The sequence below is a fragment of the Wasmannia auropunctata genome, unplaced genomic scaffold, assembly GCF_000956235.1.
Source record: "Wasmannia auropunctata unplaced genomic scaffold, wasmannia.A_1.0 LD335634.1, whole genome shotgun sequence".
Taxonomy (NCBI): Eukaryota; Metazoa; Arthropoda; class Insecta; order Hymenoptera; family Formicidae; genus Wasmannia; species Wasmannia auropunctata.
The window spans coordinates 35,968-59,575 of record NW_012027256.1 but is presented as its reverse complement, the minus strand read 5'-3'; the positions used below and the strand labels follow the sequence as shown (position 1 = coordinate 59,575).

General features: G+C 46.0%; 1 protein-coding gene across 1 annotated transcript in view; it reads left to right on the top strand.

The window, feature by feature from the left end:
- LOC105456524 (collagen alpha chain CG42342) overlaps positions 1 to 23,608 on the top strand; it is a 142,387-nt gene that overhangs the window by 96,878 nt on the left and 21,901 nt on the right. Inside the window, exons 5-9 of the mRNA XM_011700624.1 lie at positions 5,221 to 5,291; positions 7,191 to 7,278; positions 13,898 to 14,077; positions 15,712 to 15,817; positions 19,385 to 19,473. Of these exons, the coding sequence (XP_011698926.1) occupies positions 5,221 to 5,291; positions 7,191 to 7,278; positions 13,898 to 14,077; positions 15,712 to 15,817; positions 19,385 to 19,473 (534 nt within the window). The remainder of the gene's footprint in view (positions 1 to 5,220; positions 5,292 to 7,190; positions 7,279 to 13,897; positions 14,078 to 15,711; positions 15,818 to 19,384; positions 19,474 to 23,608) is intronic.

Sequence of the window (23,608 nt, the reverse complement as noted above, 5' to 3'; positions counted from 1 at the left end):
AATTAACAAGCTATTTCTGAAACTTCTTGCTCGAAATGAACTGTCGATATCGACCGATTTTTAATACATATTTTAATCGACACGATATAAAATTAGATATATCTTATCTAGATTTTCTGTTCTAATTGCACAGGCTTGAAACGAGGTTACTTAAGACATTTTTGGAGCATTTGATTATTCTATCGTTCTCAAATATAAGATCGACAATTTATTTAAATCGCGTCTTTCTTCCCAATTAATTTAGTTAAATAAGTCCTTTTATTACATTTCTATTAAGTCCTATTATTTTATACATATATATAAGATAAAAAGATTTATTTACGTAGTTACGTCTTATGAAAGGAAGGGAGTGTCGTCTCGAGAGACGACGATCAAGAAGGCAACAAAGTCAAACATTTGAAATGTCAGACGTAAAGATAATGACACGGGAAAGAGTGAGAGAGAGAGAGAGAGAGAGAGAGAGAGGGGGGGGGCGAGAATTTTGGTATCGAGTTTCCGTCAAACGCAGCTGTTCCTAAAAGGATGAAACTTTTCTGGTCTACTTCGTATTTCAGTAGAAATCGGAGTAAGATATTTAGTCTTGATATTTCAAACGACTCGATCGGCATTCGAGTCGCTCCGATTATAGGAACGGGAACGCGTTTGGGTTCGGACTCGTTTCAACGACTCTGACACTTTTTTCTTGTTCGCAACAGCTGACGTATGTTGAACGAATTAGCCGCAAAAATGCCGGATGATCAATCATATGGGCGATACATTTCGAGGTAGACCATATATTTCGCTATCAGACTCTGGTTTTTGACGGGCACGAATCAAACGCAGGCGATGCGAATGAAAGCGTATCGAGGTTTCAAATCAAATCGGAACATTACGTGGATCCGATGTAGATATTTTCGCTGGCATTTATACGGATACGAATTACGAAAATACGACTAATTGAGAAAATTGTTATTGTCTTATTGTTTGATAGCGTGAAAATTGGCTAAATAAAGTGCTCCTTCAGTATTTCAGCGATATTCACAACGCATAGCGTATTGATAAAAAATATTAACTCTATTCATGTTGCAATATTAATCTACAAGTTTATAGACGGGCGTCGACTTTTTCGACTCTCTTTTTATCGGAAAAAAAGTATTATAAGTAATAGGAAAGGTCTATATGATTTTACTTACCTATGAATATATTTATGCAGCGAGTTTTGTGATTAAAAAAAAATTTACAAAAGTGACGTTATTGCACTGCATAATATCGTTATTACGGAGTTAATAAATAACAAGTTACCCAGCTTTTTCGCGGACAAAAATAGTTCATGACAATCCAGTATACAAATTTACGTTGTATTTTTTAAACGCGCGACCGCTCCGCAGTTAAAGTTATATCGTGATTTATTAAGACAACTCCATATCCCTTGCAGTCGCGGTTGTAGTGTGTGGCGGCGGCTGAGGATAGGATTGGAAGATGAATCGGATTTTAAATTGAAGATTTGCTCGCTCACTTGCGCTCACTTACTCTATTAACTCCGCTTGTTCGTCGGCAAGCAGTTAACTCGCAGTCCGCCTCGCGCGCGATCGTTGTATTTTCTCCGAGATGCGATCTTTTAACTGCAATCCGATTCGTCGTTCGAAAAACCTATTCATCAACCGGCCTGCCACCACCTTCTTTTCGGACGCTAAACGGAGACGTAACCCTCTAAATTTGAATCAGTGGATAGTCACTGATTATCAATGGTTTTCATTGAATGCATCAGTCCTAAGTATGTCACTGGTAATCAGTGAAATTCAACTTTATTGTCTCTCTGAAATTAATAAATAAGTGAATAATATCGCTATAATCGTTGACAAATCAGTAGACTGCTATTCTAGCTAATTACAAAGCGGATTCGGCTTTGTTTCTTATTCATTCACGAAAAGAATAATTTTGCTGAATCCAAATCTGAAAATAATTTTGTGCGAAAATCAAAATGATTGCTAGAATATCAAAACGTTTTATAGCAATGCTCATCAGTTTTAACATTCCAGCGAATTATTTTGATGATTCCACAAAAAATTATTTTCAGATCTGTATTCAGCAAAATTTTTAGATCTTTCAACAAAATCGTTCTTTTCATGATATAGCAATGCAAGGCGTTATTAAACTCAATCAGTGACTTTTCCACTGGATTCAGATTTAGAGAGTAGACAAAGTCGCGAGACACGTAGATGGCCGTTTTCTTTTTGCCGTCATTTCGCTCTCACCATCCATAAATGCATAACAGTCTATACATAGGTAATAGGCGACGCGTCCCTTCGAGGAAGCGGGCGCATGAATATCCGGAGCGACGCGAACATGGATTGAGCAGTTCCTTATTTTACCGTCTTATTATGTTATCTGTCTAAGCCGTTTTACACACGCAGAGACCGCGAGACCACGTGCACCACGCGCGCGACGTCACTGCGCGCTTTCGGAGTTGTCTCTTTCAACGCGGCCGCGGATCGTATACGAGAGAGAGAGAAAGAGAGAGAGAGAGAGAGAGAGAGAGAGAACTGTCGTCTGACGGAATACGTAAATTCGCGTATTATGGATACAGAAGTTCCATAGTCTGCGCGTCCGCTTCGAGGACCGTGTCCCCGGCATATTATAGGTGCACGAGATGGTTGCGAGGCTCGTGCGAGCTGGTTACACGGGGCTCTTGCCATTATATCCTTCCCGTACATACACATACCTCTCTCTCTCTCTCTCTCTCTCTCTCTCTAGTTTATACGCGTGACTCCCGGTTATGCAAGGTCCTCGTGACACGCAAAGTCTTTTCGCATGACAGGCCCTTGTATGCCGCGCCGGTGGCCCTTTGTGGCCACCTAGTTTGCCTTACCCGCGGAGAACAGCCTCTGTCTAGTAGTGTACACACATACACTCGTGTTCCCCGGCGGTGTGCGTGTGTGTCGCGTTATACGTTTGATGTAACGCAGGATGTCGCGGAATTACTGCTGTTTCTATGTAATTACGGACGCTACGCGATTAATTAGGAAGGGTTGACGACACGCTAATAAGTGCTCTCGCGATGCGGACGACCAGATAAGAGAATAAGAGACTTTCTTACTTGATCTCGAGTTGGAACTGTATAATTGAATATCGCGTCGCAATTTGAGACACGCATCAGGGGTGCCGCGCGCTAAGAAAAACACACAAAGATCGTGTTCCGATGAAATTTTCATTAGGGAACAATCCCGTTTCGAGGAATTCACGGACGATGGTTTTGGAACATACGTCCATACACCCGTCTGCAGGTACCCGATAGACCAGGGTGAATACATATATATATACATGAGGGAGACGGCATTGTGGCGGTTGGACACTGACGTGACTGGATCTCGGTGGCGGTAAGGTACAAACGACAGAGCAAACAGATAGCGGAGAAATGTGTCCGAGGAGAAGAGGAACGGGTACGTGCGCGATTGAAAAAGAGAGGGTGATAGCGGGAGGAGAGGCGGGGCGGGGGGAGGGAGGGAGAGCAATAAGTGCATTGCAAATATCGCGAGTTGTTTGTTCTGTCGATGGCCGGGAAGAAAGGACCCGGCACACCACGATCGGCTTCCTTCCTCTCTTCCTCGCGTTCCTCTCTCTCTCTCTCTCTCTCTTTGCCTCGGCCCGGTAGGTTTTCTTTTTAAACGAGCGTGGCAAACGAGTGTGTACACAGTCGCCGGACGACCAATACCCAGCGCGGAGTACCCTTCCCTCGCCCCGGTGTACTAAGGGTATTCCGAGATTCGAATAACGAATCCGGCGTTTATATCGGATTTCGTGCAAATAGTCGTGGCGTGGGTTACAGCCAGGGTGGGTGGGTTACAGCAGTGACTCCGCAATTTGCCTCGGGATCGCGGAGTTTACTCTCTCTCTACTCGCTGCTGCGAAGGAAGGAAGGAAGGAAGGAAGGGAGGGAGGGCGGGAGGGATAAGATCCGACGCGCAAACACACAGGTTTATCTTCTTGGAAATTTACAACCGCATCCTATCCGCGCGCCGCGCGGTCCGGATCCGAAATATTGACTTGCGATTTTAACCCTCGCGTAATCGGAATCGCCCTCGCGGCCGTCCGCGGGTTTGCAAAGTCCGAAATTTTATGCGGGTCTGCGTTCCCTTCGTCAAGATACGTCGCGAAGAGTAACACGTGCCGCGCGATATTGTAGTAGTTCTCATATTATACACTATATCGATACTGTACGCAAAAACGGATAAATTGCATGCAGTGGAGTATAGGAATGATTTGGCTTTTCCCGATTCGGGCTTTTTGATCGGATATCCCCGGTGCGGCACAATTGTAGATTAAATCTGATCCTAGCGCAGTATTTTATACAGTGTAGAAAAAAATATTTGGCGGTGATTTGATTTAAATTCATTTTAATGTCTTCTCTCTTCTGACTTGTCTAATCATTTTATTTTTCCCATTTTTGTTACTGTGTAAGGGAGTACAAATAATGAGGGTGAACAATTGACGTAGCTTCCTAATTTATTAGCATGAATTGTAGCGAGCATATCTATCGTATCTATTGAGTTTACGTTGATATAAGTAATTGTGTTTATGAAGTTCAAGTAGTTAAGGACGTTAATTATCTACGTTGCGTGAAGTCAAAGTAGTTGAGGTCTAATTATGTGTGTCATTACGAAGAATAATTGACGGCGAGATTAAAGTGCAAAAACTCGCACGCGCGTCCTAACTTCTCTTCGTGGATTTTAGAAAATTATTTGAAAGAAAATCTCATTTAATTTAATAGCAGAATCTGCAGAATCTCCGTACAGACATTTCGAGCTCCACGCTATCGGGTATCTCTGAAACGGAACGAGTGCGCCAGAATTCTTAATTAAAGCTGAAAGTGTCTTCATAGTGATTCAACACGCAAAGTCGATGTGAAAACGGAATCCTGACGCATCACTTTAGCATTTAACGGATCGAAAGGAGATGGTAAAATCTCTTTGAAATATTGCAAAATTTTAGAATATTGGAAAATATTGTAAAAAAAATAAATCTGAAAAATTCCAATTTTTTTTCGGCGCTTTATACAGCTAGCTTATGAATTAGAGATAAACGTGCTAGACAACAGCCAAGAGATATTTGATCACTGAATAGGTTATGGTATAACAGAGAGAGAATTTAGCGCTCATTGCGAAAGAGCCCTGTCCATTCTCTTCCCCCGTGTCGTCGTTATTATACTCCAGCGTAATACACAGCGTCGCCTTTTGTTCGCAGGGCCGACCCGGTGACAAAGGGCAGAAGGGCGAGCTGGGCAGCCCCGGATTCGACGTCTTGTCCGCAGTAAAGGTATCTAAGCTACGCTATCTGGCGCAGAGTAAAGCAATATCCGCCGGCGCGGCGCGCAGTCGTAATGCGAAAATGCGTGCCGCGCTCTCTTCATTTCTCGCCCCCGCAGTTCCCCCTCGTCACCGTCCTTCAGGGCAATCTCGTAAAGTTGCTGTATGTACCACGGGGACGTGTGTACTACTATCGGCGCGGCCGACGCAACGCGGGAGCGGAGAAGAGAAAGAAGCGAGAAGAAGAATACGGGATAAGTCCTGAAGGGCGGAAAAGGGGGCTGCGCGGACGCGGAAAGGAGTGAAACGATATTTTCATCGCGCGTAAAGCTGCAAATCCCATTTTACATGGTAAAAGTGCACTCGAGCGGGAACGTTATTAACGCCTTCTCGATCGCGTCGCCGTGAAGCGTCAAAGGACCGGCGATTAATCGAATAAATTACTACGGATTTCGTGATTTCAGTCCCCCTCCTCCCGAAGAATTTCAAAAATATCGAAGCGAAGAAATTAGTGTCACGCGCAGGGAAGCGCGCTTTTGCGAGCGAGCGATCCGGAGTAGAACGGGGTAGACTCTTTTATAACGGGAATCCTCCGGGAAATCATATAACCGAAGCTCTCCGGATGGCCTAATTCGCGCCAACCGCGTTTATCCGCGCGATAATTAAATCTCTCAGCTCCTCGCGCGAAAGCGAGATTTGTAAGATCGTCAAAGCACCCTGAGATAACATTTCAAACGCGGCGATCCTCGCGCGCCGTGTGCAAAGGACTCGACAGGTTTTATTTAACCCGTCGCTTTTTTTTCCTCGAGGTCTCGAGGACGAGGCTCCTTCATTCCGCTCGAGCGCACTTGCGCGCGTCGTCGATCGCGCGCCGATCCCTTTCATTCGGAGTGTCATACACGACAAGAGGGACGACAACGCTTCCTCCTGTCGTCTGTCGGGAACCTGAGCCACCTTCGCCCTGGAAGTCGTGCGGATGTTCGGGCCGACCTCATTGCGAGGAGACGACGATGCGTGCACGATGCATTTGTCCGTGCACATGCATATGCATACGCTTCGTGTCCAGAGCGAAATCGGCCGAGGCTCTCCGCGATTCTCCTCGGATCCAGCGTGCAACAAGCGCGCCCCGGATTATCGATTGATGCGTTTGCCGCACGACGAGCACATCACGCGCGGAGTCCGCGCGCAATGAAGCACAGAGACGATCGACGACTGAAGCTGATTATTACAATTCGAGCATTGTTAATATTTTTCTGGATTTTTGTTAAGACAAAAATTGATTCCGGATTAACGTGACTCAAGCAGATGCTGGTTTTTAGATGTTAAGACAATCAGGAAGCGAGAATTAATTTTATTTAAAATATATAATTAGATGCTGTTGGAAATTTTTTTCTGTAAATGAAATTAATCCAAAGTGTGATATTTTTATTTTATGCATTTGTTACACGAAGGAAGAAAAATTATTTTTGTCGCACGACGTGGCATTCGCGCAGTGTAAACATTTTTCAATTAAATAACGGCAGGATGAAGATCATTGTCCGGGAAAAAAAATCGCGCCAGCTGTTGCGCGCAATCCGTCGTCGTGAAGCTCGTTCACGGCGTTCGAACGGCGAGAACGATCGTTCCGTCGCGCGCCATCCGTCAAAATGCAGACGGCGCCAGAACTGGCGTGATTGCCTTAGCCGGTGAACACCGGGCGCGTGAACAAAAAAAAAAAAAGAATCGCGTCGATCTCTCGCGCCTCTTTCCCGCGCGCGGACTCCGCCCTGGTTGTGAACAAAAAAACGAAATTTCACGCAAACGAAATCAGTTTTGCGCTCGCCCGTCGACCACCAACAGCCAACGGCAACGCGACGTCTCGCAGTACGAGAGCGAATAAATAAACCTTGCCTTTTTTTCTCGCCTACGGGTCAATGCACAGGGATTGGGGTTAAAGAGGTCGGTGACGACGCTCCGCGGCGGGACGCTCGGCTACGCGGAAATCGTCGCCCTCAAGGTAAACCGGCCCTCCTCCTCCTCGGAAGGCGCGACACGCTTCTCGGTGTCGCGATTCAGAGACGGACGTCCTCCAATCCCCCTCAATCGCCTCCCAGCTGTCTCTCACTCCTCCCCTCCCGTCATCTCGTCATTGTGTCCAACACTGCCCCGTAGTCGTCGTCGCTTCTTCTCTTCTTCTTTTCATCCCCCCGTCCTCCACTGCTCCACTTTTCCCCACACCGTCCATCCCCCTGTTATACCACCTGTATGTCATGTTTTTTTTCTGTGTCCGCGCGCATTACATTCCCGGATGCGCGACAGGCCGGATTTCGTCGTCCAAGTTGTTCTTTAGCTAGTCGTTGCCTCGTGCGGTGCTTTCGGTGTAGCGTTCTCTCGTTGGTTTTTTACGAAACAAAGCGCGTCGTCGATGCTCGATCGTCGAATCGGGTTCTCTCTTCTCCGTCGATCGTCGATCTCGGCTTTAATATCTTAGAAAGAATTTACTTTAAGACATGCGTAGAATAAAATAATTGCAAGAATGTTGATCATCATTGTGCGATACTTGTATTTATTGATCGTGATCGAGCGATAATGAGAGACCGCTGAACGAACGGCCATCGACGACGCACTTTTTTTCACTTTGGTTTTTGGTTGGTAATGGTGTTTACTTTAAGTTACAGTATTTAGGTATATCTCTGGGCATGCCTTGGATTCGGAAGAGCAGTGAGATACGAGAACCTCCCCCTATACCCTCCCACCCACCCCCTGAAAAAAAAATCGAAAAACGTGAACCCCTACGCTTCCCGCCCGATACCGACAAACGTCACCCCATCACCCCATGCCCCCCCCTCTCTGTTTTTGTCTTGTAGCGATTTGGTTTTTTACCCGTAGTGTTGACCTACTTTTAGGAACTTCAGGAGAAAGGGGTTAATATCTCAGCGCAGAACATCATACCACTGAAAGTAAGTGCGCCTGCTTTTCGGGAGTTCCCCTATTTTTCTCCCCTCCCCCCTTTATCGTCGGTCCCTCGATGAACGGTGCTCTATTCCGAGTTTTGCAACAGGACGCTTCGGCGATCGATTTTTTACAAGACAAATTTTATTTTTAACATTTTTATAAATTTAGAATTATATATTGATTGCTCGTCGTTTCCGCGCTCCTGCATATTTCCGTAAATATCGTTACGCGATAATATCCATTTTTATTTTTAAGACATTAAACTTTTTTTTAAGTTACATTAACATGTTCGAAAGGAAGGAAAGAGATAAAAAAAAGGAGAAAAAGCTATAACCGCAGATTAACTTGAATATCTTTAAAAACTTATCTTTTGTTTATTCATACTTTCTCCGAGGAGACACTTAAACGCCACGGGATCATTCTAAATTCGCTGCGCGGCGATAGTAGAAAACGCGCCGCGCTGAAACGAGCTGTCGCGCCTGCAAAGAAGTTGCAGAAGTTTGCTCACCTCGGAGGGGAATCCCGGGGGCGATTTAATTCCCACCTCCGGCTCTCTCCGAGATTGCAAACTTAGTTCTCGTCCGTCGTCGCGACACAACCGGAAGTTGTGTCGGGCGGAGTTTATTTATCGGTCGGACAACCGATACCGCGCATTGTCCATTAAGATCGCATATAAGGGGGGAATTTTGTCGCGGTTTCAGCGCGACTTGCATGCTGTGAGCACCGTTCGTCTCCGAGGGAATAGACGAGGCGCGAACACGGCGCGGAAGGACGTTTCCGAGGTGGTTACTTGTAACTCTGGAAGAGATCGCACGGCGATTGGGGTCGAATCATCCCGCTGTGCTCGCGCCAGTATATCGACATGTGCGCGAGGTTCTCGCTAGAAACCCCCTTTACAACATACCCTTTTACTTTACGGTTCGATACCTCCGTTCTTATACGCCCCTCTCTCTTATCTTCCCCCCTCTCTCTCTCTTTCTCTCTACTCTGTACTCTATCGGGGGGTCGTGTACAAGTTACCGCCGCGCCTGTATATACGTGTACCTCGCCCCGCGGCGATCGATTGTCCCGACACCACGAAAGGAAAGACCGCTCGAAAAATCCGCGGAGGGAAGCCACCGCGTCTTGCCGTCTCGGGCGAATGCAAATCCTCTCGCGAAAGGCAGACATCGTACACTCTCGGCTCAGCTGCTACGGTTGCTGCTGCCGCTGCTGCTGCCGCCGCCGCTGCTGTTGTTGCTGCTTGTCGGCGTCGAATTCGTATTCCTCGAAAGATCGGAGACGCGATCGATAGTGCCAACAGCGCGATATCCTATACTCTTTTAGAGTAAGAGATGGAACCGGTTCATCCCCCCCTTGCACGTTTCGTACATCCGCGCTCTGGTGTGCTTTGACTCGACGACGGCGGCGGCGGCGGCGACGGCGGCGGCTTCCACGAGCGCCGTTTGGGTTTCAAAGGGGATCTATCGCCTCGTCGCTCGAGACACATCGCTTTATCAAATTCCAAAAGCGGAAGATTTTTAGAATTACAGTTTCGTAGAAATTTTCAGAGTCAAATTTACAGTCGAAGTACTTTGAGATATTCGGCCGACAAAAGAATTTTTCAACTTATAAATATTACGCGATTAAAGAGATTCAGATCTGAATTTTGCCGTGAAGACAATCTTTCGCTTAAATTTTGGTGTCTGTGACAAATCTTTGCGATCAAATTATTTTTATTTTTATTGCAACGCTATGTGCATATAAAATATTCTTAATGATAAGTAAGAAATTCGAACAACAGCATCCTGCTGAAATGATCGAAGTATTGACAGTGACAGTGACAAAACTTTTGAGTTTCGCGCTCGGTAGAATATTCGGAGTTATTGTCAGTGATATTTCTCGAATAAATCTTCACGTCGAGCTTTGCATTCGACGCGACGTGCACGGAGGCAAGGTGTCAATACTAAAAGAAAAACACACTCGCGTAAGGGAGAAGGAGAGGGGGGAAAACGCCCAAAATTCACGAACGCCTCCGCGAGAGAGGGAATTTTACGCGAGAAACGCGGATTACGTGGTCGCGTAGCCGCGAAAAAATCCCGGCGGGAAACGAGAGGGGTAGGGAAAAAGGGAAGAGGAACGGAAAAAAAAGAGGAGGCGCAACGCGCTACGCTGGCGCACGTAAGGCGCGAGTAAAAAATGCACGACCCCGCCGCACACCCGTCCCGCATGCCGATGCGAAAATCGCACGCGCGTGCACTCGCCTGCACACGAGGCGCGTGCGTGCGTACGTGCGTGCGTTGCATGATACTACTTTGTAACATCTGCAGTCTATCCTGTTCTCTCTCTCTTTCTTCCCCCCCCCCTCTCTCTCTTTCTCTCTCTCTCTCTCTCTGTATGGCGTAGTGCGATGTGTGTGTGCGCGTGTGTGCGCTACTACACGCCCACCTATACGCGCCGCGGGTATGCGCTGGATGAACGCGCGGGCGATTTACAGCGCGCGTAGGTGGATGTATATCCGTAGAAACTTGCCTGTGATCGTATCGCAGCCGCATGATCGCACGATGATGGTGTATTGATGTAGCTGTCGGGAATGAATGAGTAACTGCTGATATCCTCCGGCGCGGGCGTTGGTCAGACCCGAGAGGGTCATTCGAATGTACTCGCGAGACGATTATCGCGACGATTCGTCATCAAAGGGGGCAGCATCGAGGGCAAGGAGAGGAAGCGGTTTTGCCACCGAAAGTCGATTTTGAGAGAACAAACCTCGTTTCGCCGAGGATGCCGGGGCTTCGGGAGGTGTACCGCTGAAAGAGAAACGCGCGCGCGCCTGACCTGTTTCAATAGAATCGCGACCGCCGAGCATCGATAAAGACGCTTTTGAAGATACAGGCCGCGTTTGTAATATATTTATATGAAAATACACGAGCGCCTGGACACAACGGCAATGATGATGCAAAGGGTAATGCAAATAATAAATGACAATAGCGTGACCGCGGAATATTGAAAGGGGCGGTTAGCCGTAATAAGCTAAATTCCCGTCATCTAGCTAGAGCTATACGTTCGAGGATTCAATAATGAAACGCTAACCGCCAGTTAATTATCCTGTTAAAGAACCTCCATTGTAAGTATTCATGGGATGCGGGAAGTTTGTCGTTTTTCATGCTTTCCCTTTTTCGCAGAAGATTCCGCGGGAGCGGAGTTAAACAAAATATTCTACGTCAATTTAATTAGTTCACATCGAAGTCCATCGAGTAACTCGATACTTATTATATTCAAATCGAGCGAATGGATTTTATTCGACCGGATTTTTCTCTAAAAATATATACCTAAATATATATGACAATACCGTGTCATATAATTTTTTAACTTTTTATTTTATAACAACGTGAAAAGATTTAATCATCTTTATATATACGACAGAGCTCTCGTATTTGCCTTCGCGTATGAATATTCAAACCTGTTTAATTACGAGTGCCTCTCGGTGCCTCGGGCCTCCTATCGGGCTTATATACGGAAGAGGGAAATTAAAAAATAGGCCGCGCCGAAAAGTTATTCCATATTCTTTCTCTCTTTTTTTCCCCAATCATGAAACATGCTGCCCTCACGACTGCAAAATGCCCCGCGACGGCCCGCGCGTATATCTCCGAAAACGCGTCTCGACGGGCCATTCCCGGTTGTGAGTTTTCATCCGCGGGGCACCTGCGCCCTCGGGATATGCGTATACGCGTGCGTGTACATACGTCTGGCGCCATGCATGCTACGCGTGCCACGTAGACTTCTCTAAACGTTGCTCGTATATACATTTCTGTCTCTGCCTGGGCGTGTGCCGCCGTATGTATATGGATGTCCCCGCACAAACTGTATACGCACCGCGAAACGACGTATCCATCGTTATTTGTCTCGACCATCATTCCAGACCGCGGTGCGTATCCGCGATTGGATGTGCATGTGTACATTACGCGCCCGATGGTGGTCGGGCAGCCGCGCGCTGGCGTTATCGCGCACCTTATCGTCTTCCCCATGTGCGCCTCGTCTCTCTGTCTCTCCGCGAGCGCGCATAAACACGTGTTCTCCGCGCGCGCATTCGCCACGGCGGGGGGTGGTTTGCTCGCTCGGGCGAGGCCGCTGATGTGTCTCTCTCTCCGGTCGTGACAGAAATTAATTGCTCGCTCGTATATACGCGGGGGCTGTCTCATCGCCCGCTGGAAAATGCTGTTTCAATAGCCCAGGCCTTCGACGAACCGCGGCATTCATCGTCCCCGAATGCGTTTGATGAAGGGTCTAATTAATATTTGACCGGAGAGCACGCGTATAGTATTCCGCATGTGACACGTACTGACAGCGATATTTTTCGTACCGTCGTGTATACATAACGCGCGTGCGCGCTCCGCGCAAGTATTAATTATTAAAAATAGAATTCTGGCCGGACCGGGTATAATTTTAGTGGAATTTTATACCCGATCGGAATTTAAAAATATTTACGATTTTATCAGCTAGATATTTAATTTCGAACAAAAATTGACAAAAAGTCCCGCGACAAATTCGGCTCTCCGTTAAAAAAACTTACTGTTGAATTTCTCTCCGATAATGACGAGACGTAATAAAAACAACAATTAATTAAACGCCTTCGCAAGTACCCTGTTACGTAAAACTATAATTAAAAATATAATCAAAACTTATCTCCCGTACCTTTTCCCCCTCGGTTCTTTCTGTTTCGCTAAATTACTTTACTTCCAGAGAATAAGTGCCAATAACTGCAGAAGAAAAGATAAAACTTGTTCGCTTAAAGATATTTCAAAATTGCCTTCGAACTTATCGTATCGCGATTTTAGCTTCCGCGGATCCGGACAATGGACAGTCTTTTAACGGCTCTTGGCACGTCGGTGAAACTTTTCTACGTTACGCGTCGGGAAACGATCGCGTGAAAGTATCCCCGAGAAAAAAGAAACCATCCTTAAAGGCCATCATGGAGGTGTTTTCCCGGCGGTTGGGATCCGGTTACACCTCCGAGCATCTTTGGGCGTCTTCTTACGAGGGGGATAATGAAAAATTCTCTCCAGCGCTAAACGAAAACTCTTTAACTCGCCTTATCGCGCCGTCGAAAGCGGCTCCGCGTAGTAATACGATAATACGGTAAAAGGTCCATTCCGTAACTCGCCAGCCGTGTTGTTACTCGCCGCATCGTGAAACCATAAATCCGCGCGAAGAGCAACCCCATACCCCCCCCCCCTGCGCGCGCGCGCGCCGAGATCTTTCTCGTTTCCATGCACTGTTCTCTCGCGAGTTCTCCTTTTTCCTGCGTCCACCCGCCAGTCCACATATCTCCCACCCCTCCCTCTCTCTCTATCTCTCTTTTTCTCTCTCTGGACTCTTTACTAACTTCGTCTGCCTCTCTTTACCTCTCTCTGGCTCTATCTACCTTTCGTTCTCTCGCTTTCCTATAATCTTCTTTTTACTGTTTCCGCCATCCTCATACGCTCACACCCCGAGAGATCGTGCCACCACACATACGGCTCTCGTTCTTCTTTGTAAAACCCCCTTTCTTCTCTTTCTCTCTCTCTCTCTCTCTGTCTCTTCCCCTTGTCGATCCCCCCATCAGTCCGTGGCACAAACCGACGAGTACCGAGAGACACTCTTGTGTCGAGGGCTCTCGCCGGAGAGAAAAGCCGTAACGACGTAACGCTCTTGGGACGTAACAGGGAGAGCCGGGTGAACCCGGGCCGCCGGGACCACCCGGTCCGCCAGGAGCCGAGGGTCTTCCCGGACACGAGGGCAGACAGGGGATTCCGGGCGAGGTCGGCGCACCAGGGGAGAAGGGCCCAGCCGGGCCGATCGGGCCCATCGGTCCGACGGGCACGCCAGGAGTTGCAGGTTCCAAGGTGAGTCCCCCCGAGAGAGATTAAAATCCACGCTGTTATCTCCGGTTACACACGTCGACCGTGTCCCGCGTCTTTGAGACATCGAGGTGTCAGATATCACGCATTTCCGTAAATTTCAAGAGCTTTTCTCGGTCAGCGGTCTTCGTGACGTGACAGGTGCATTCCGTCACGAAAGGGATGAAAGTAGCATTCTCTTGGCAGAGAACGCACCCGACGTTAAAAAGAATGGAGGAATAAGCGACCTATTTAAAAGATTCTTTCGATACTATTTTTTAAAATATAATAAAAAAATATCCCGTAAAGAATTTTAAAGAAATTTTTTTTAAATTTGTAAATCTCGTTCGTGCATCCTTTTTTTTGGTTGTGCAACGATAATTTTTAAATAAATATGTTCAAAAAAGTTATGGAAGTAATTATGCGAAATTGATACTGCAGCATGAAAATGGGAAAGATAATTAAGAAAACTGAAATTATCTCTCAAATAATAATGAATAATTCTCACTGATATTAATTAAAAACGTGCATTAAAAGTATTTGTAATTATTCCGGGATTAAAGAAATAAAGGCAAAGGGCGAAAAATATTAATGTTGTAAAAATTGGATTTCCGCGTAAACACACGTATATATGTTTACAAGATAACATAAATAGATTTTATTTTCATAAATACGTTACATCATATCGTTGCATAAATTATCCTCATTACCGGTTTGCCGATAGCCGGGATAATGCAGAATTTAAACTTAACTTTATTTACCCCAATAGAAATTATAAAGCGTGATTTCACACATAATCGTGGACGGGGGCGGGAGGGGGGAGGGGGTTTGCGTATTTCGAAATATCAAACATCCGATACCGCGCGCGCGTTCAAAATTCCGCGGGGAGTGATTTAATATTACGGATGTATCACCGCAGGTAACTACGTTATACCGTGGAATTATGTAATGATTACGGGCCGCGCGCGCTTTCAAGTACGTGGTTTGAAACAAATCCGGCTAATCTCGTGGGATTTTGAATTTCTCTCGAAATTTCAACGGCGTTCTCAATTTCGCTTAATCGCACGAACGATAAATCTTTCAATTCGCTTGGCACAAAAGACGTGGTTGGAGAACAGGGTATGCGTTGTTTCTTTCGCGTGAAAACTTTTTGCATCTAAACAAGTGAGTTGTTTACTGCCGTTCCGCGTCGTTGAAAAACAAAAAAGAAAAGCGCAGCGATAGATATTATGCACTTAACATTGCGTCATTCAAGAGGTTACGTAACCGATAATTATTAATGGAGTACAACAGAGCGATTACAGAACAATGGAGTATTAATTACGTCCGGCGCATTGTTAATTTAATCCAACTATAATTAATTACATTCGAAAGCACGTTCCTGCATATTAATTACCGACGCTTGATACTGCCATAAAGGATCATCAAACGCTATCCATTTAGGAAAGTGTTCTTTTAATTAACCTGTCGTATGCACGTGGACAGAGTTGTCGCGGAAAAAAAAGAACCGTGATAATTTTCATTTTCAGGTAATAATTATTGTAATGAAGCGAGGAATATGTGTGAGAGGAGATGGAGAGTTGTATGCAGCGAGTGCACAAATAAATATCGACAAATCATTGAGAGTTTATTTCCGACAGGGTGACAAGGGTGATAAAGGCGAGCGGGGCTTCACGGCGAACTTCAAGGGTGATCAGTTTCCAACTGGAGTATTCGAAGGCCCACCTGGTCCACCAGGACCACCTGGTAAGCATACAAACGAGATAATCTGCATACGAAATAAATGATTAAACATTACAACGTCAATTGCATTCCCGCGAGGAGATACGAGAACGACGTCGACGGTAACTCACTATATACGAATCTTCTATGCAAATTATTTATTTCATTCGTCAGCATTTCATTCGAATCCAATGTCGTAGCTCCTTTCTAATTGTGTCAGAGAATTGTACACGCGGGGCTAGACATTGTTATTGTTATTTTATTATTCACATCGTTATGTTTATTTTTCATTTTCTCGGCAGTACGTATTTTGCATTTCAGTTTACACGTTTTTACATAAAATCGATATTTTCCACAACATTATTTAATATGTTAATTTCATTAATTCATGTTGCAATCTTCCATCTGTGTAATCCTCTCGTGAATTCTTTCGACGGGCAGGCGCGCGATTGAGAAGTCATTAGACTGCACGTGTCGTGATCCACGGGAGGATTAAGTCGGTCCGCGATGCGCAATCGTTCGGAAATCGGAGCGCGACGCGGCAGATTCGTCCGATTATCTCCGCGAATCGATCATCTCCGCGCACCCGCGGTGTGAGCCTCGCAAACGCGGAAACGCTTGACGAGGAAATCTTGACTTAAGGATGACCGTGCAGGTTCTCCTCTCGAGAGGAGAGGATCGAGAGAGGCGATCCGCGCCACGCGGTGGTGGGCGTATACACGTGCTGTGTCTCGCCCGGCGCGCTACAGTAATGTATGCGGCCGTGAGCAAATCTTTCTTTGCCATTCGCGCGCGCGCGAGCGAACCTTTTTTTCTCTACCGCCATCCACTCGAGAGTCCCGCGCGGATCGGGCGTTAACCCTTCGGGAGTTGAGCGTCCTCGAGGAGCACCGTCCGAAAAAACTGCGCTACACATTTATATGTGCATTCGGCGATATCTCGCGAATTCTTCGTTCTTAGATCGCGTCACGAAAATAATATCTTACGAAAAAAAAAGTAGACTGCAAGAAACGTTAGAAAAATTGTTCGTGATAAAAGAAAAAGAGGACGTCAACGTTACTTAAGCGCGTTAACGTATCGCTGTACGCAGCGCGCGTTGCTTCAAAGCCGGGATTAGGTATACAGTTTGAAGGTAAATAGGATGCGACAAAACAGATTTTAAAAAATTCAAAGAGTAAATCCTAATTTTGCGGGAAATTCAGTTACGACCTCCCCAACGTACAATCCGAGTTTTCGTCGGGGATATTTAGCGGCTAACTAACGTCGTAAAGACGCGACCAACGTCGGAATTTTCATGAAATATTCGCCGGGGAGGAGAAAAAAAAATCGCTTCTAAGTGCGACCGAGAAATCTGTCGTCTCCGGGGAGCTGTCACGACAATTCTGAAATACTCTTGCGTGTAAAAGATTCAGACCTGCTTAAAATTACAAGACAAGAGACACCGCGCGCAACGCGCCTCGTGAATAGTGCAGTGGGTAATAAATGCGCAGTCCTGGGCGGCACGGAAGCTGCAGGAGGAGCATCCCGCCGTGTGTCGCGCGGAAAAAGGCGAGAGCACGCGCGCGAGCGCGACTGCCGGCTTAAAAAATTCCGATCCTCCTCTCGCGCCAATATCTCACGACTCGGTCGTTCGTCAACGTTCCGCGCGCCATCCTCCCTTCCCCCCCCCTTCCTCTCCCGCCCGCGCCATATCGCGCCACGGCGAGAAAATGATTTACGATCGCGGACGTATTCAGAATCCGATCTCGCTACTCGTAAACGACCGTTTACAGCGCGCCGTGTTGACCGTAATACATCGGATATTGGCAAAAGCGTCGCGAGTATCAGTTACCTGCCTCGCCGACATGATTGATCCGCGAGAGGCACGCCGTGATTATAATTGAGTGAGAGCCGTTCGGGGAAAATAGGAAACAGTTTTAAGCGCGCGCCCGTTACGAGGCCTTTAACCGCGGCTTAAAGAGATCATCGCGAGGCGATCGTTGAAAATTACACGATTCACGCAATCGCGAAGATACATGCTCGAAAATAAATTTATTTAATTCAAACGGGAACAATCGTCTTTGTAATAAAAAGTAATTAGATATCGCAGTATAACTCGAAATAAAATATTTTATTCTAATCAAGAATAAAGTAAATGTAAAGACCTTGAAAGGGATTTGGCGGAACGACCGGATTAAATCCCGGTTATTTGTAGACCTTGCGAATTTTAGATGAGGGGCTTTACGTCGATTTATCTCCTCGTGCAGGGAAAAAAAAGCAATCCGGCGTTGATAAGATAGCCCAGGCGGGGGCTATGATCGTGCCGAAGACAACGTCGCGAAAAGCGTCAGCTATAGCAAACTGCCGGAGTCCGATGCATCCGACAGAAACGAAATTACGCGAACGCTAATCCGTCTTTATACCGTTGTGCTGCGACGGCAGCGCGGAGTACCAAGGCACGGGTAACAACGTTTCCGGGCATTATACATGCGCGCCTGACAGAATTAATTTAGCCACATACAAATCCGTCTCGCAATTTCACGGCACGAACTGTAACAAGCGGCGGAGTCGCGGAAACTCGCGCCGTGCACTGTCGATATCGTACAAAGTCGTATTTTAGAATCAACGACGCGCGTATTTACTCTGCACGGGCGCGCGATCCTCGAATTTCGGTCGAGTTTTTGGCGCGCGCGTGCGAGCGCGCACGTGGGAATTTTTGCACTTGCAAAATTCGTGACTTCGCAGTATAAATAACACGTGGAAAAGACGCGCGCGTTAAAGCGAGTTAACAGTTTGTAAGTACAGCGATATTGCCGCACTGAAGGAAGATAAGCAAATTTCAAATTCACTTTCTAAAGAGAGGTTTTCTTATAAGAAAATATATACGAAGGGAACTAGAATATAAATTTATTGTTTAACGTAATATTGAATTAATATAAATTTTCTAGAGAGAAAATGTTCTCTAATCATTTTATATCAGTATTATCACGGGAGTTACGACAAACATGTCGCTCTATTACTGACGAGCAAATGAAAGAAAATCCTATTATGCAGATATAGAAGTTCCTTTGAACGTGTGACAGAATAACATTAATCGTTCTAGTTTACGACATGTGCCGTATCGTTTGCTGTCAGTTCTGGTCTGAGAACCGTAGACGCGATAAATTTTGTTGATAAAAAAGTAACGCTTGGACACACGTCGCTACGAGCGAGGTGTTAATCCGTACAAAGCTTGACAGACCGCAATTCCAACTCTTAGCCGCTCAGTCCCTGATTGATAACGTTACACTCGAGACTTCACGCCGCGTTTAAAATTACCGAGCGTGAAAATTTTCGTCAAAATTTCTTCGTATAATTTGTTTCGTTTCGAAATCGCCGCGAGCCGCGCTCTCTCTCGCTCGAGAACATTCTACTTCCGTTAAGTTCGATCACGCGATCCGTCAAACGCCGCCCGATCGCGGGCGTTCGAAGAGAGAGAATCTTCGAAAAGAACGCCAGCGAAATCCCGGAAATCCCGCGCGGCTCGCTCGCGTGCGTGCATGCGTGCGGGCGGGCGAGCGAGCTAGCGTGGTGTGCGGGCACCATGTCTCATCTTATGCACACGGCACGCAGGGTCCCCGGGCGAGAAGGGAGAACTGGGCCCGACAGGACCGCCCGGCCTGCCTGGCGAGAAGGGTGCTCGGGGAAAGCAAGGGAAGAGGGTAAGCTTCAGCGAGGTCCTCCGACCGCCGCCGAACCATCGACCAAAACAACCTCCGTATACGACCATCCACTCGCAACCCCCGTAGCCATCCCCTTATCCTGGCCCCGTGTCGTCCGTTCCGTCCCCGACCGATCCCGTTATCCGTTGATTGAATCCGAACGTAGCAGGAAGCAGAAAGAAATTAAAAAAAAAGAAGAAAAAAGAAAGAAAGGGATGGTCCATCCAATCTGTTTCCCGATATCCTGTACAACTCTTGAACTCCCCTTCCCCCCCCCCTTTCGCCCCTCCTCAGCCCCGTTGCATTCTGCGTCCCGCATGCTGTGTGCTGCATGCTTTTGCATGGTATAGCAAAAATACATCGAACACTCACGTCCCTTCGGACGCCGCTGATAACCGCATGCCTCTTGACTTGCGATGTCACTATTTAGATCTCTCGTATGCGTAGCATGACGTAACCGTACAGCTCTCTTCCGCGTGGGATATATAGTCTATGTGTTCTTTTTTTAAACATCAAGTCGCAACACATGCCTCTCCAGTCTGTATCTATATATAGGTACATATAAAGACCCGAGTGTTTAGCGTCAGCGAGTGTTTCCATCGCGCGGACCCAGATTGCCTGATTTGATATTCCCCGATTACGTCGCTCTTAATTCCGCGTTGTAATTGGTGGAGCGGACGCTCCCGCGTCGTGTCGCGTCGCGTGACGCGTTTAACATATCGATCTTGTCACATTTCGTTTGTTTCGTTCGATTTTGCAGAATACTAATTGACCCAATTTGAGAAAATTGAGAAAAAATTAATTACTCCCCCGATTTTCGCCCCTAATGGCAATTTGATGAATTTCAGCATTAATTATCTCGGCGGACTTAAATTAGAAACTGCTGCTGCACACTCGATTTTTCTGAAGATTTCAATTGTCGGGCTCTTCTATTTTTACCGATTAAATAATTCCTCGCAGCTCTCCGACGGAGGAAGAGAACAAACGCCCCGTAATTCTTCCTTCTGCGCGAAAAATGTGCGACTTCTTTTTATCCATCTTCGCTTCTTTTCGCCCTCTTGGTTTCTCCCCCGCCCTACTTTTCGAGAGCATCGCCGACGTCTCGCGCTTTCCCCCGCGGAATATTAGATTTTGTAATCCCCGAGATCTCTAGTCCCCTTCTTCCCTCCCCCTCCTCCTCTCGAAAAACGAGCGATGCTCCGTCGCGCGCTGCGAGACGCTTCGAGCCGCAAGCACGGCGTGCGCGTGCACCACAGCACGCCACACACACACACACACACACACATACACACATACACACACGGCACGGCACTCTTCACGCAGTCACGCGAGCATGAGCACGTACGTCACTCCGTCACATTTGCATCGTCGAATAAACTGCCGAGAACAGCATCGTCACTCCGGTTACGGTTACGGGCCGAGGGAAGTTCCTCTCGCGCCGCGAGGCGATTTGTAATCTCGCTCTTCGCGAAGATGTTTACACCCCCTCGACGGAACGAATTGTCGAATGCCGCGCAACGCGAAGAAGCGGCGACGAAGGAAAAGACGCGCGAGAGACGAATTTTCCGCCATTTGGAAATTTCACGAGTCGACGAGTTCGACAGCGAGCCGCGTAAAAAATATATATAATTGATCGATCAACCGTACCATTCTCATTTGAGCGTTACAATGCGAATGTGTTTACAATGTAAATTGCAACGAAAACGACGGTTTTTAAATGCGGTCGCACGCGGGCATCGAATGGCACATTGAAATTCGTGCATTTACATTAAATTGACAACGGAAATATTTCACAGGTTATTTATTTTTCGGCGACCTTTCACAATTGTATCGTCTCTCGTCCGCCATTCGATTCACGGAATCGCGTACATATTTCTTTTTACACGCGCCTCCTTCGGGGAACTTCCCTCGCCCGGCCGTGTCCATCCTCGGAATTGCATACGTACCTCGAGCGACTGTCTCGGGACTCGTCTGTCCCATAAAAAAAAAATATACGAAAAAAAAACAACGACATGGAAAGTGAAAAGAAAAAAAAAGAGTAGAATAGGAGGCAGGAACGGGAAAAGAAAGCAAATAGGAAAAAAAAAGAAACGTTGGTGGCAGCAAATAACACGTATCCATATTGTAGTGTCCGAGGCTTCCCCTCGGATTCTCCCCCAATTCTTTCTTTCTCTCTCTTTCTCTCTCTCTCTCTCTCTCTCTCTCTTCTCTTTCTTTTTCTCGTTTTTTTCCCCTCTTCGCGCGAACGTCGGGACGTCGATCGTCTCCACGCATTCGCGCGCATCATCACCGGCACCATTCGCGAACCGCAGACTGTGAGCTGGCAAGCAAACAAACAAACAAGCAAGCAAGCGAGCGAGCGAACAGGGGGTGGCGGGCTTAAAGCGCTCTCCTTCCGGCCGAATTACACGCCTACGCGCCTAACACCTGTAAACTAGCGCGCCTAAGAGCTTGGCGTGCGGACCGTGCCACACTTTCCGGTCCACCGTAAGTATACACTCGTAGATCTGCCGAGCGATCGTAACTCTCCCGACGGCTACTGCAAACGGCGACCACACATGGCGCATCCCCAGACGTTTGTACCCTCAACACGTTTTTTCCCGCGCGATTGTCGATTAAAATTCTTCTGAAATGAAGAACGCGCGACGCGTTGAGTTATGCGTGAAGGCAAAGTGAAATTTCTCTTGACGCGTATCACTCGTTACAGCTCGCTCGCGATCGCTAATTGATCCATTGTCGCAACATGTGACAATTGCTGAACGCTTCGTGGTTGCGTCGAAAAGTAATGAAACACTTCGGTATGATTGCGCTGACCATAGGTGACCAGCGCGTGGCGTTCGATGTGTTTGAAACTGTCAACCGAAACGTGATTCGAAATGTAATTCTATCGATGAAGTTAGTTACTCTGGTTTTGCAAGGAATATTAATTTTCCGAGATCTCTTTTTCCATGCCGGAGTGCGGCTGCATTTTAAAATACTCTAGTTAATCTGGGCAGAGAAGTAGAAACCCATCAGTATTCTCGAAAACATCACATACATTAATGATGATGAAATGGGGCTATAATTTGTTAAAATCCAGCTAGGAATACACAATCCTATTAATTTAAAAAATTTTTTTTACACTTCAATATTTTGCACATACATTATTTTAAGACATATATGTGATAAATCTTTTGCTAATTTAAATGGAAAATAAAGCTTAGAGGAGCACTATGTAAATTAGTAAAATTTTTTTTCCACGGACTAATTATATTTGTACAATAAGCTATTGTCCTACCGAATTTCTATCAAATTTCATATAAATTAACGATATTAATTTTCAAACACGTTCATTTGATACACATATGTTTAATGCGCAAATATGTGCTTCTTGCCGTAATGTGTGAAAGTTAGTCTGTCGGTTTTATGTGTTTACGGCAGAAAAAAGTAGTCCGTTCCATTTAGAAGTTATTAAATTTTCCGTAATTCCATTTATTTTATTTTCGTGAATTTACAGCGAGCCGCGTTTTTTGCAGTGAAACAGCTAGTGAAGTCAACGGGTAGCCTTTTGACAGCGAATTTTATCACGTGTAATGCTAAAAATATGACAAATTTTAAACTAATGAGTGAAAAATAAATAAATCCACGAGTCTCACATCTCCTAACGAAAAAGCACGCATGTAAATATCCAGTCGCACAGGCTAAACTGAATTAAGATGCAAGATAGGAGACTAACGTCTATTTCAATCAATACAGATTAACTCTAATCTCGGTTTAACTTGCTCTCTATCTTTTTCTAGTTCTAAGAATTAGATTAAAGCTGAGCTCGGTGGACATAAAGGGCATTTACTAAAGTCTTACCACGTGAAACGTAACGAAATATCTCGTACTTCTTTTTTACGGGAAATTAAAATTTTTGTCATAAGAAGAATTGTTGTTGAATTAGTCAGAAAGTTTTTTTATATTTACGAATTTAAATATAATGTAAATTATATTTTAAATAAATACGAAAAGACTTTCCGACCAACCTGACAATTATCATTGCGTTTGGTGATTTCCCTTTACGACTACGATACTGCGGAATAATTTCGAGCAACGAGGAAATGTACGTCTGCAGGAAACGGCGACTGAACGCGAGTTGTACGCAAATCTTGTA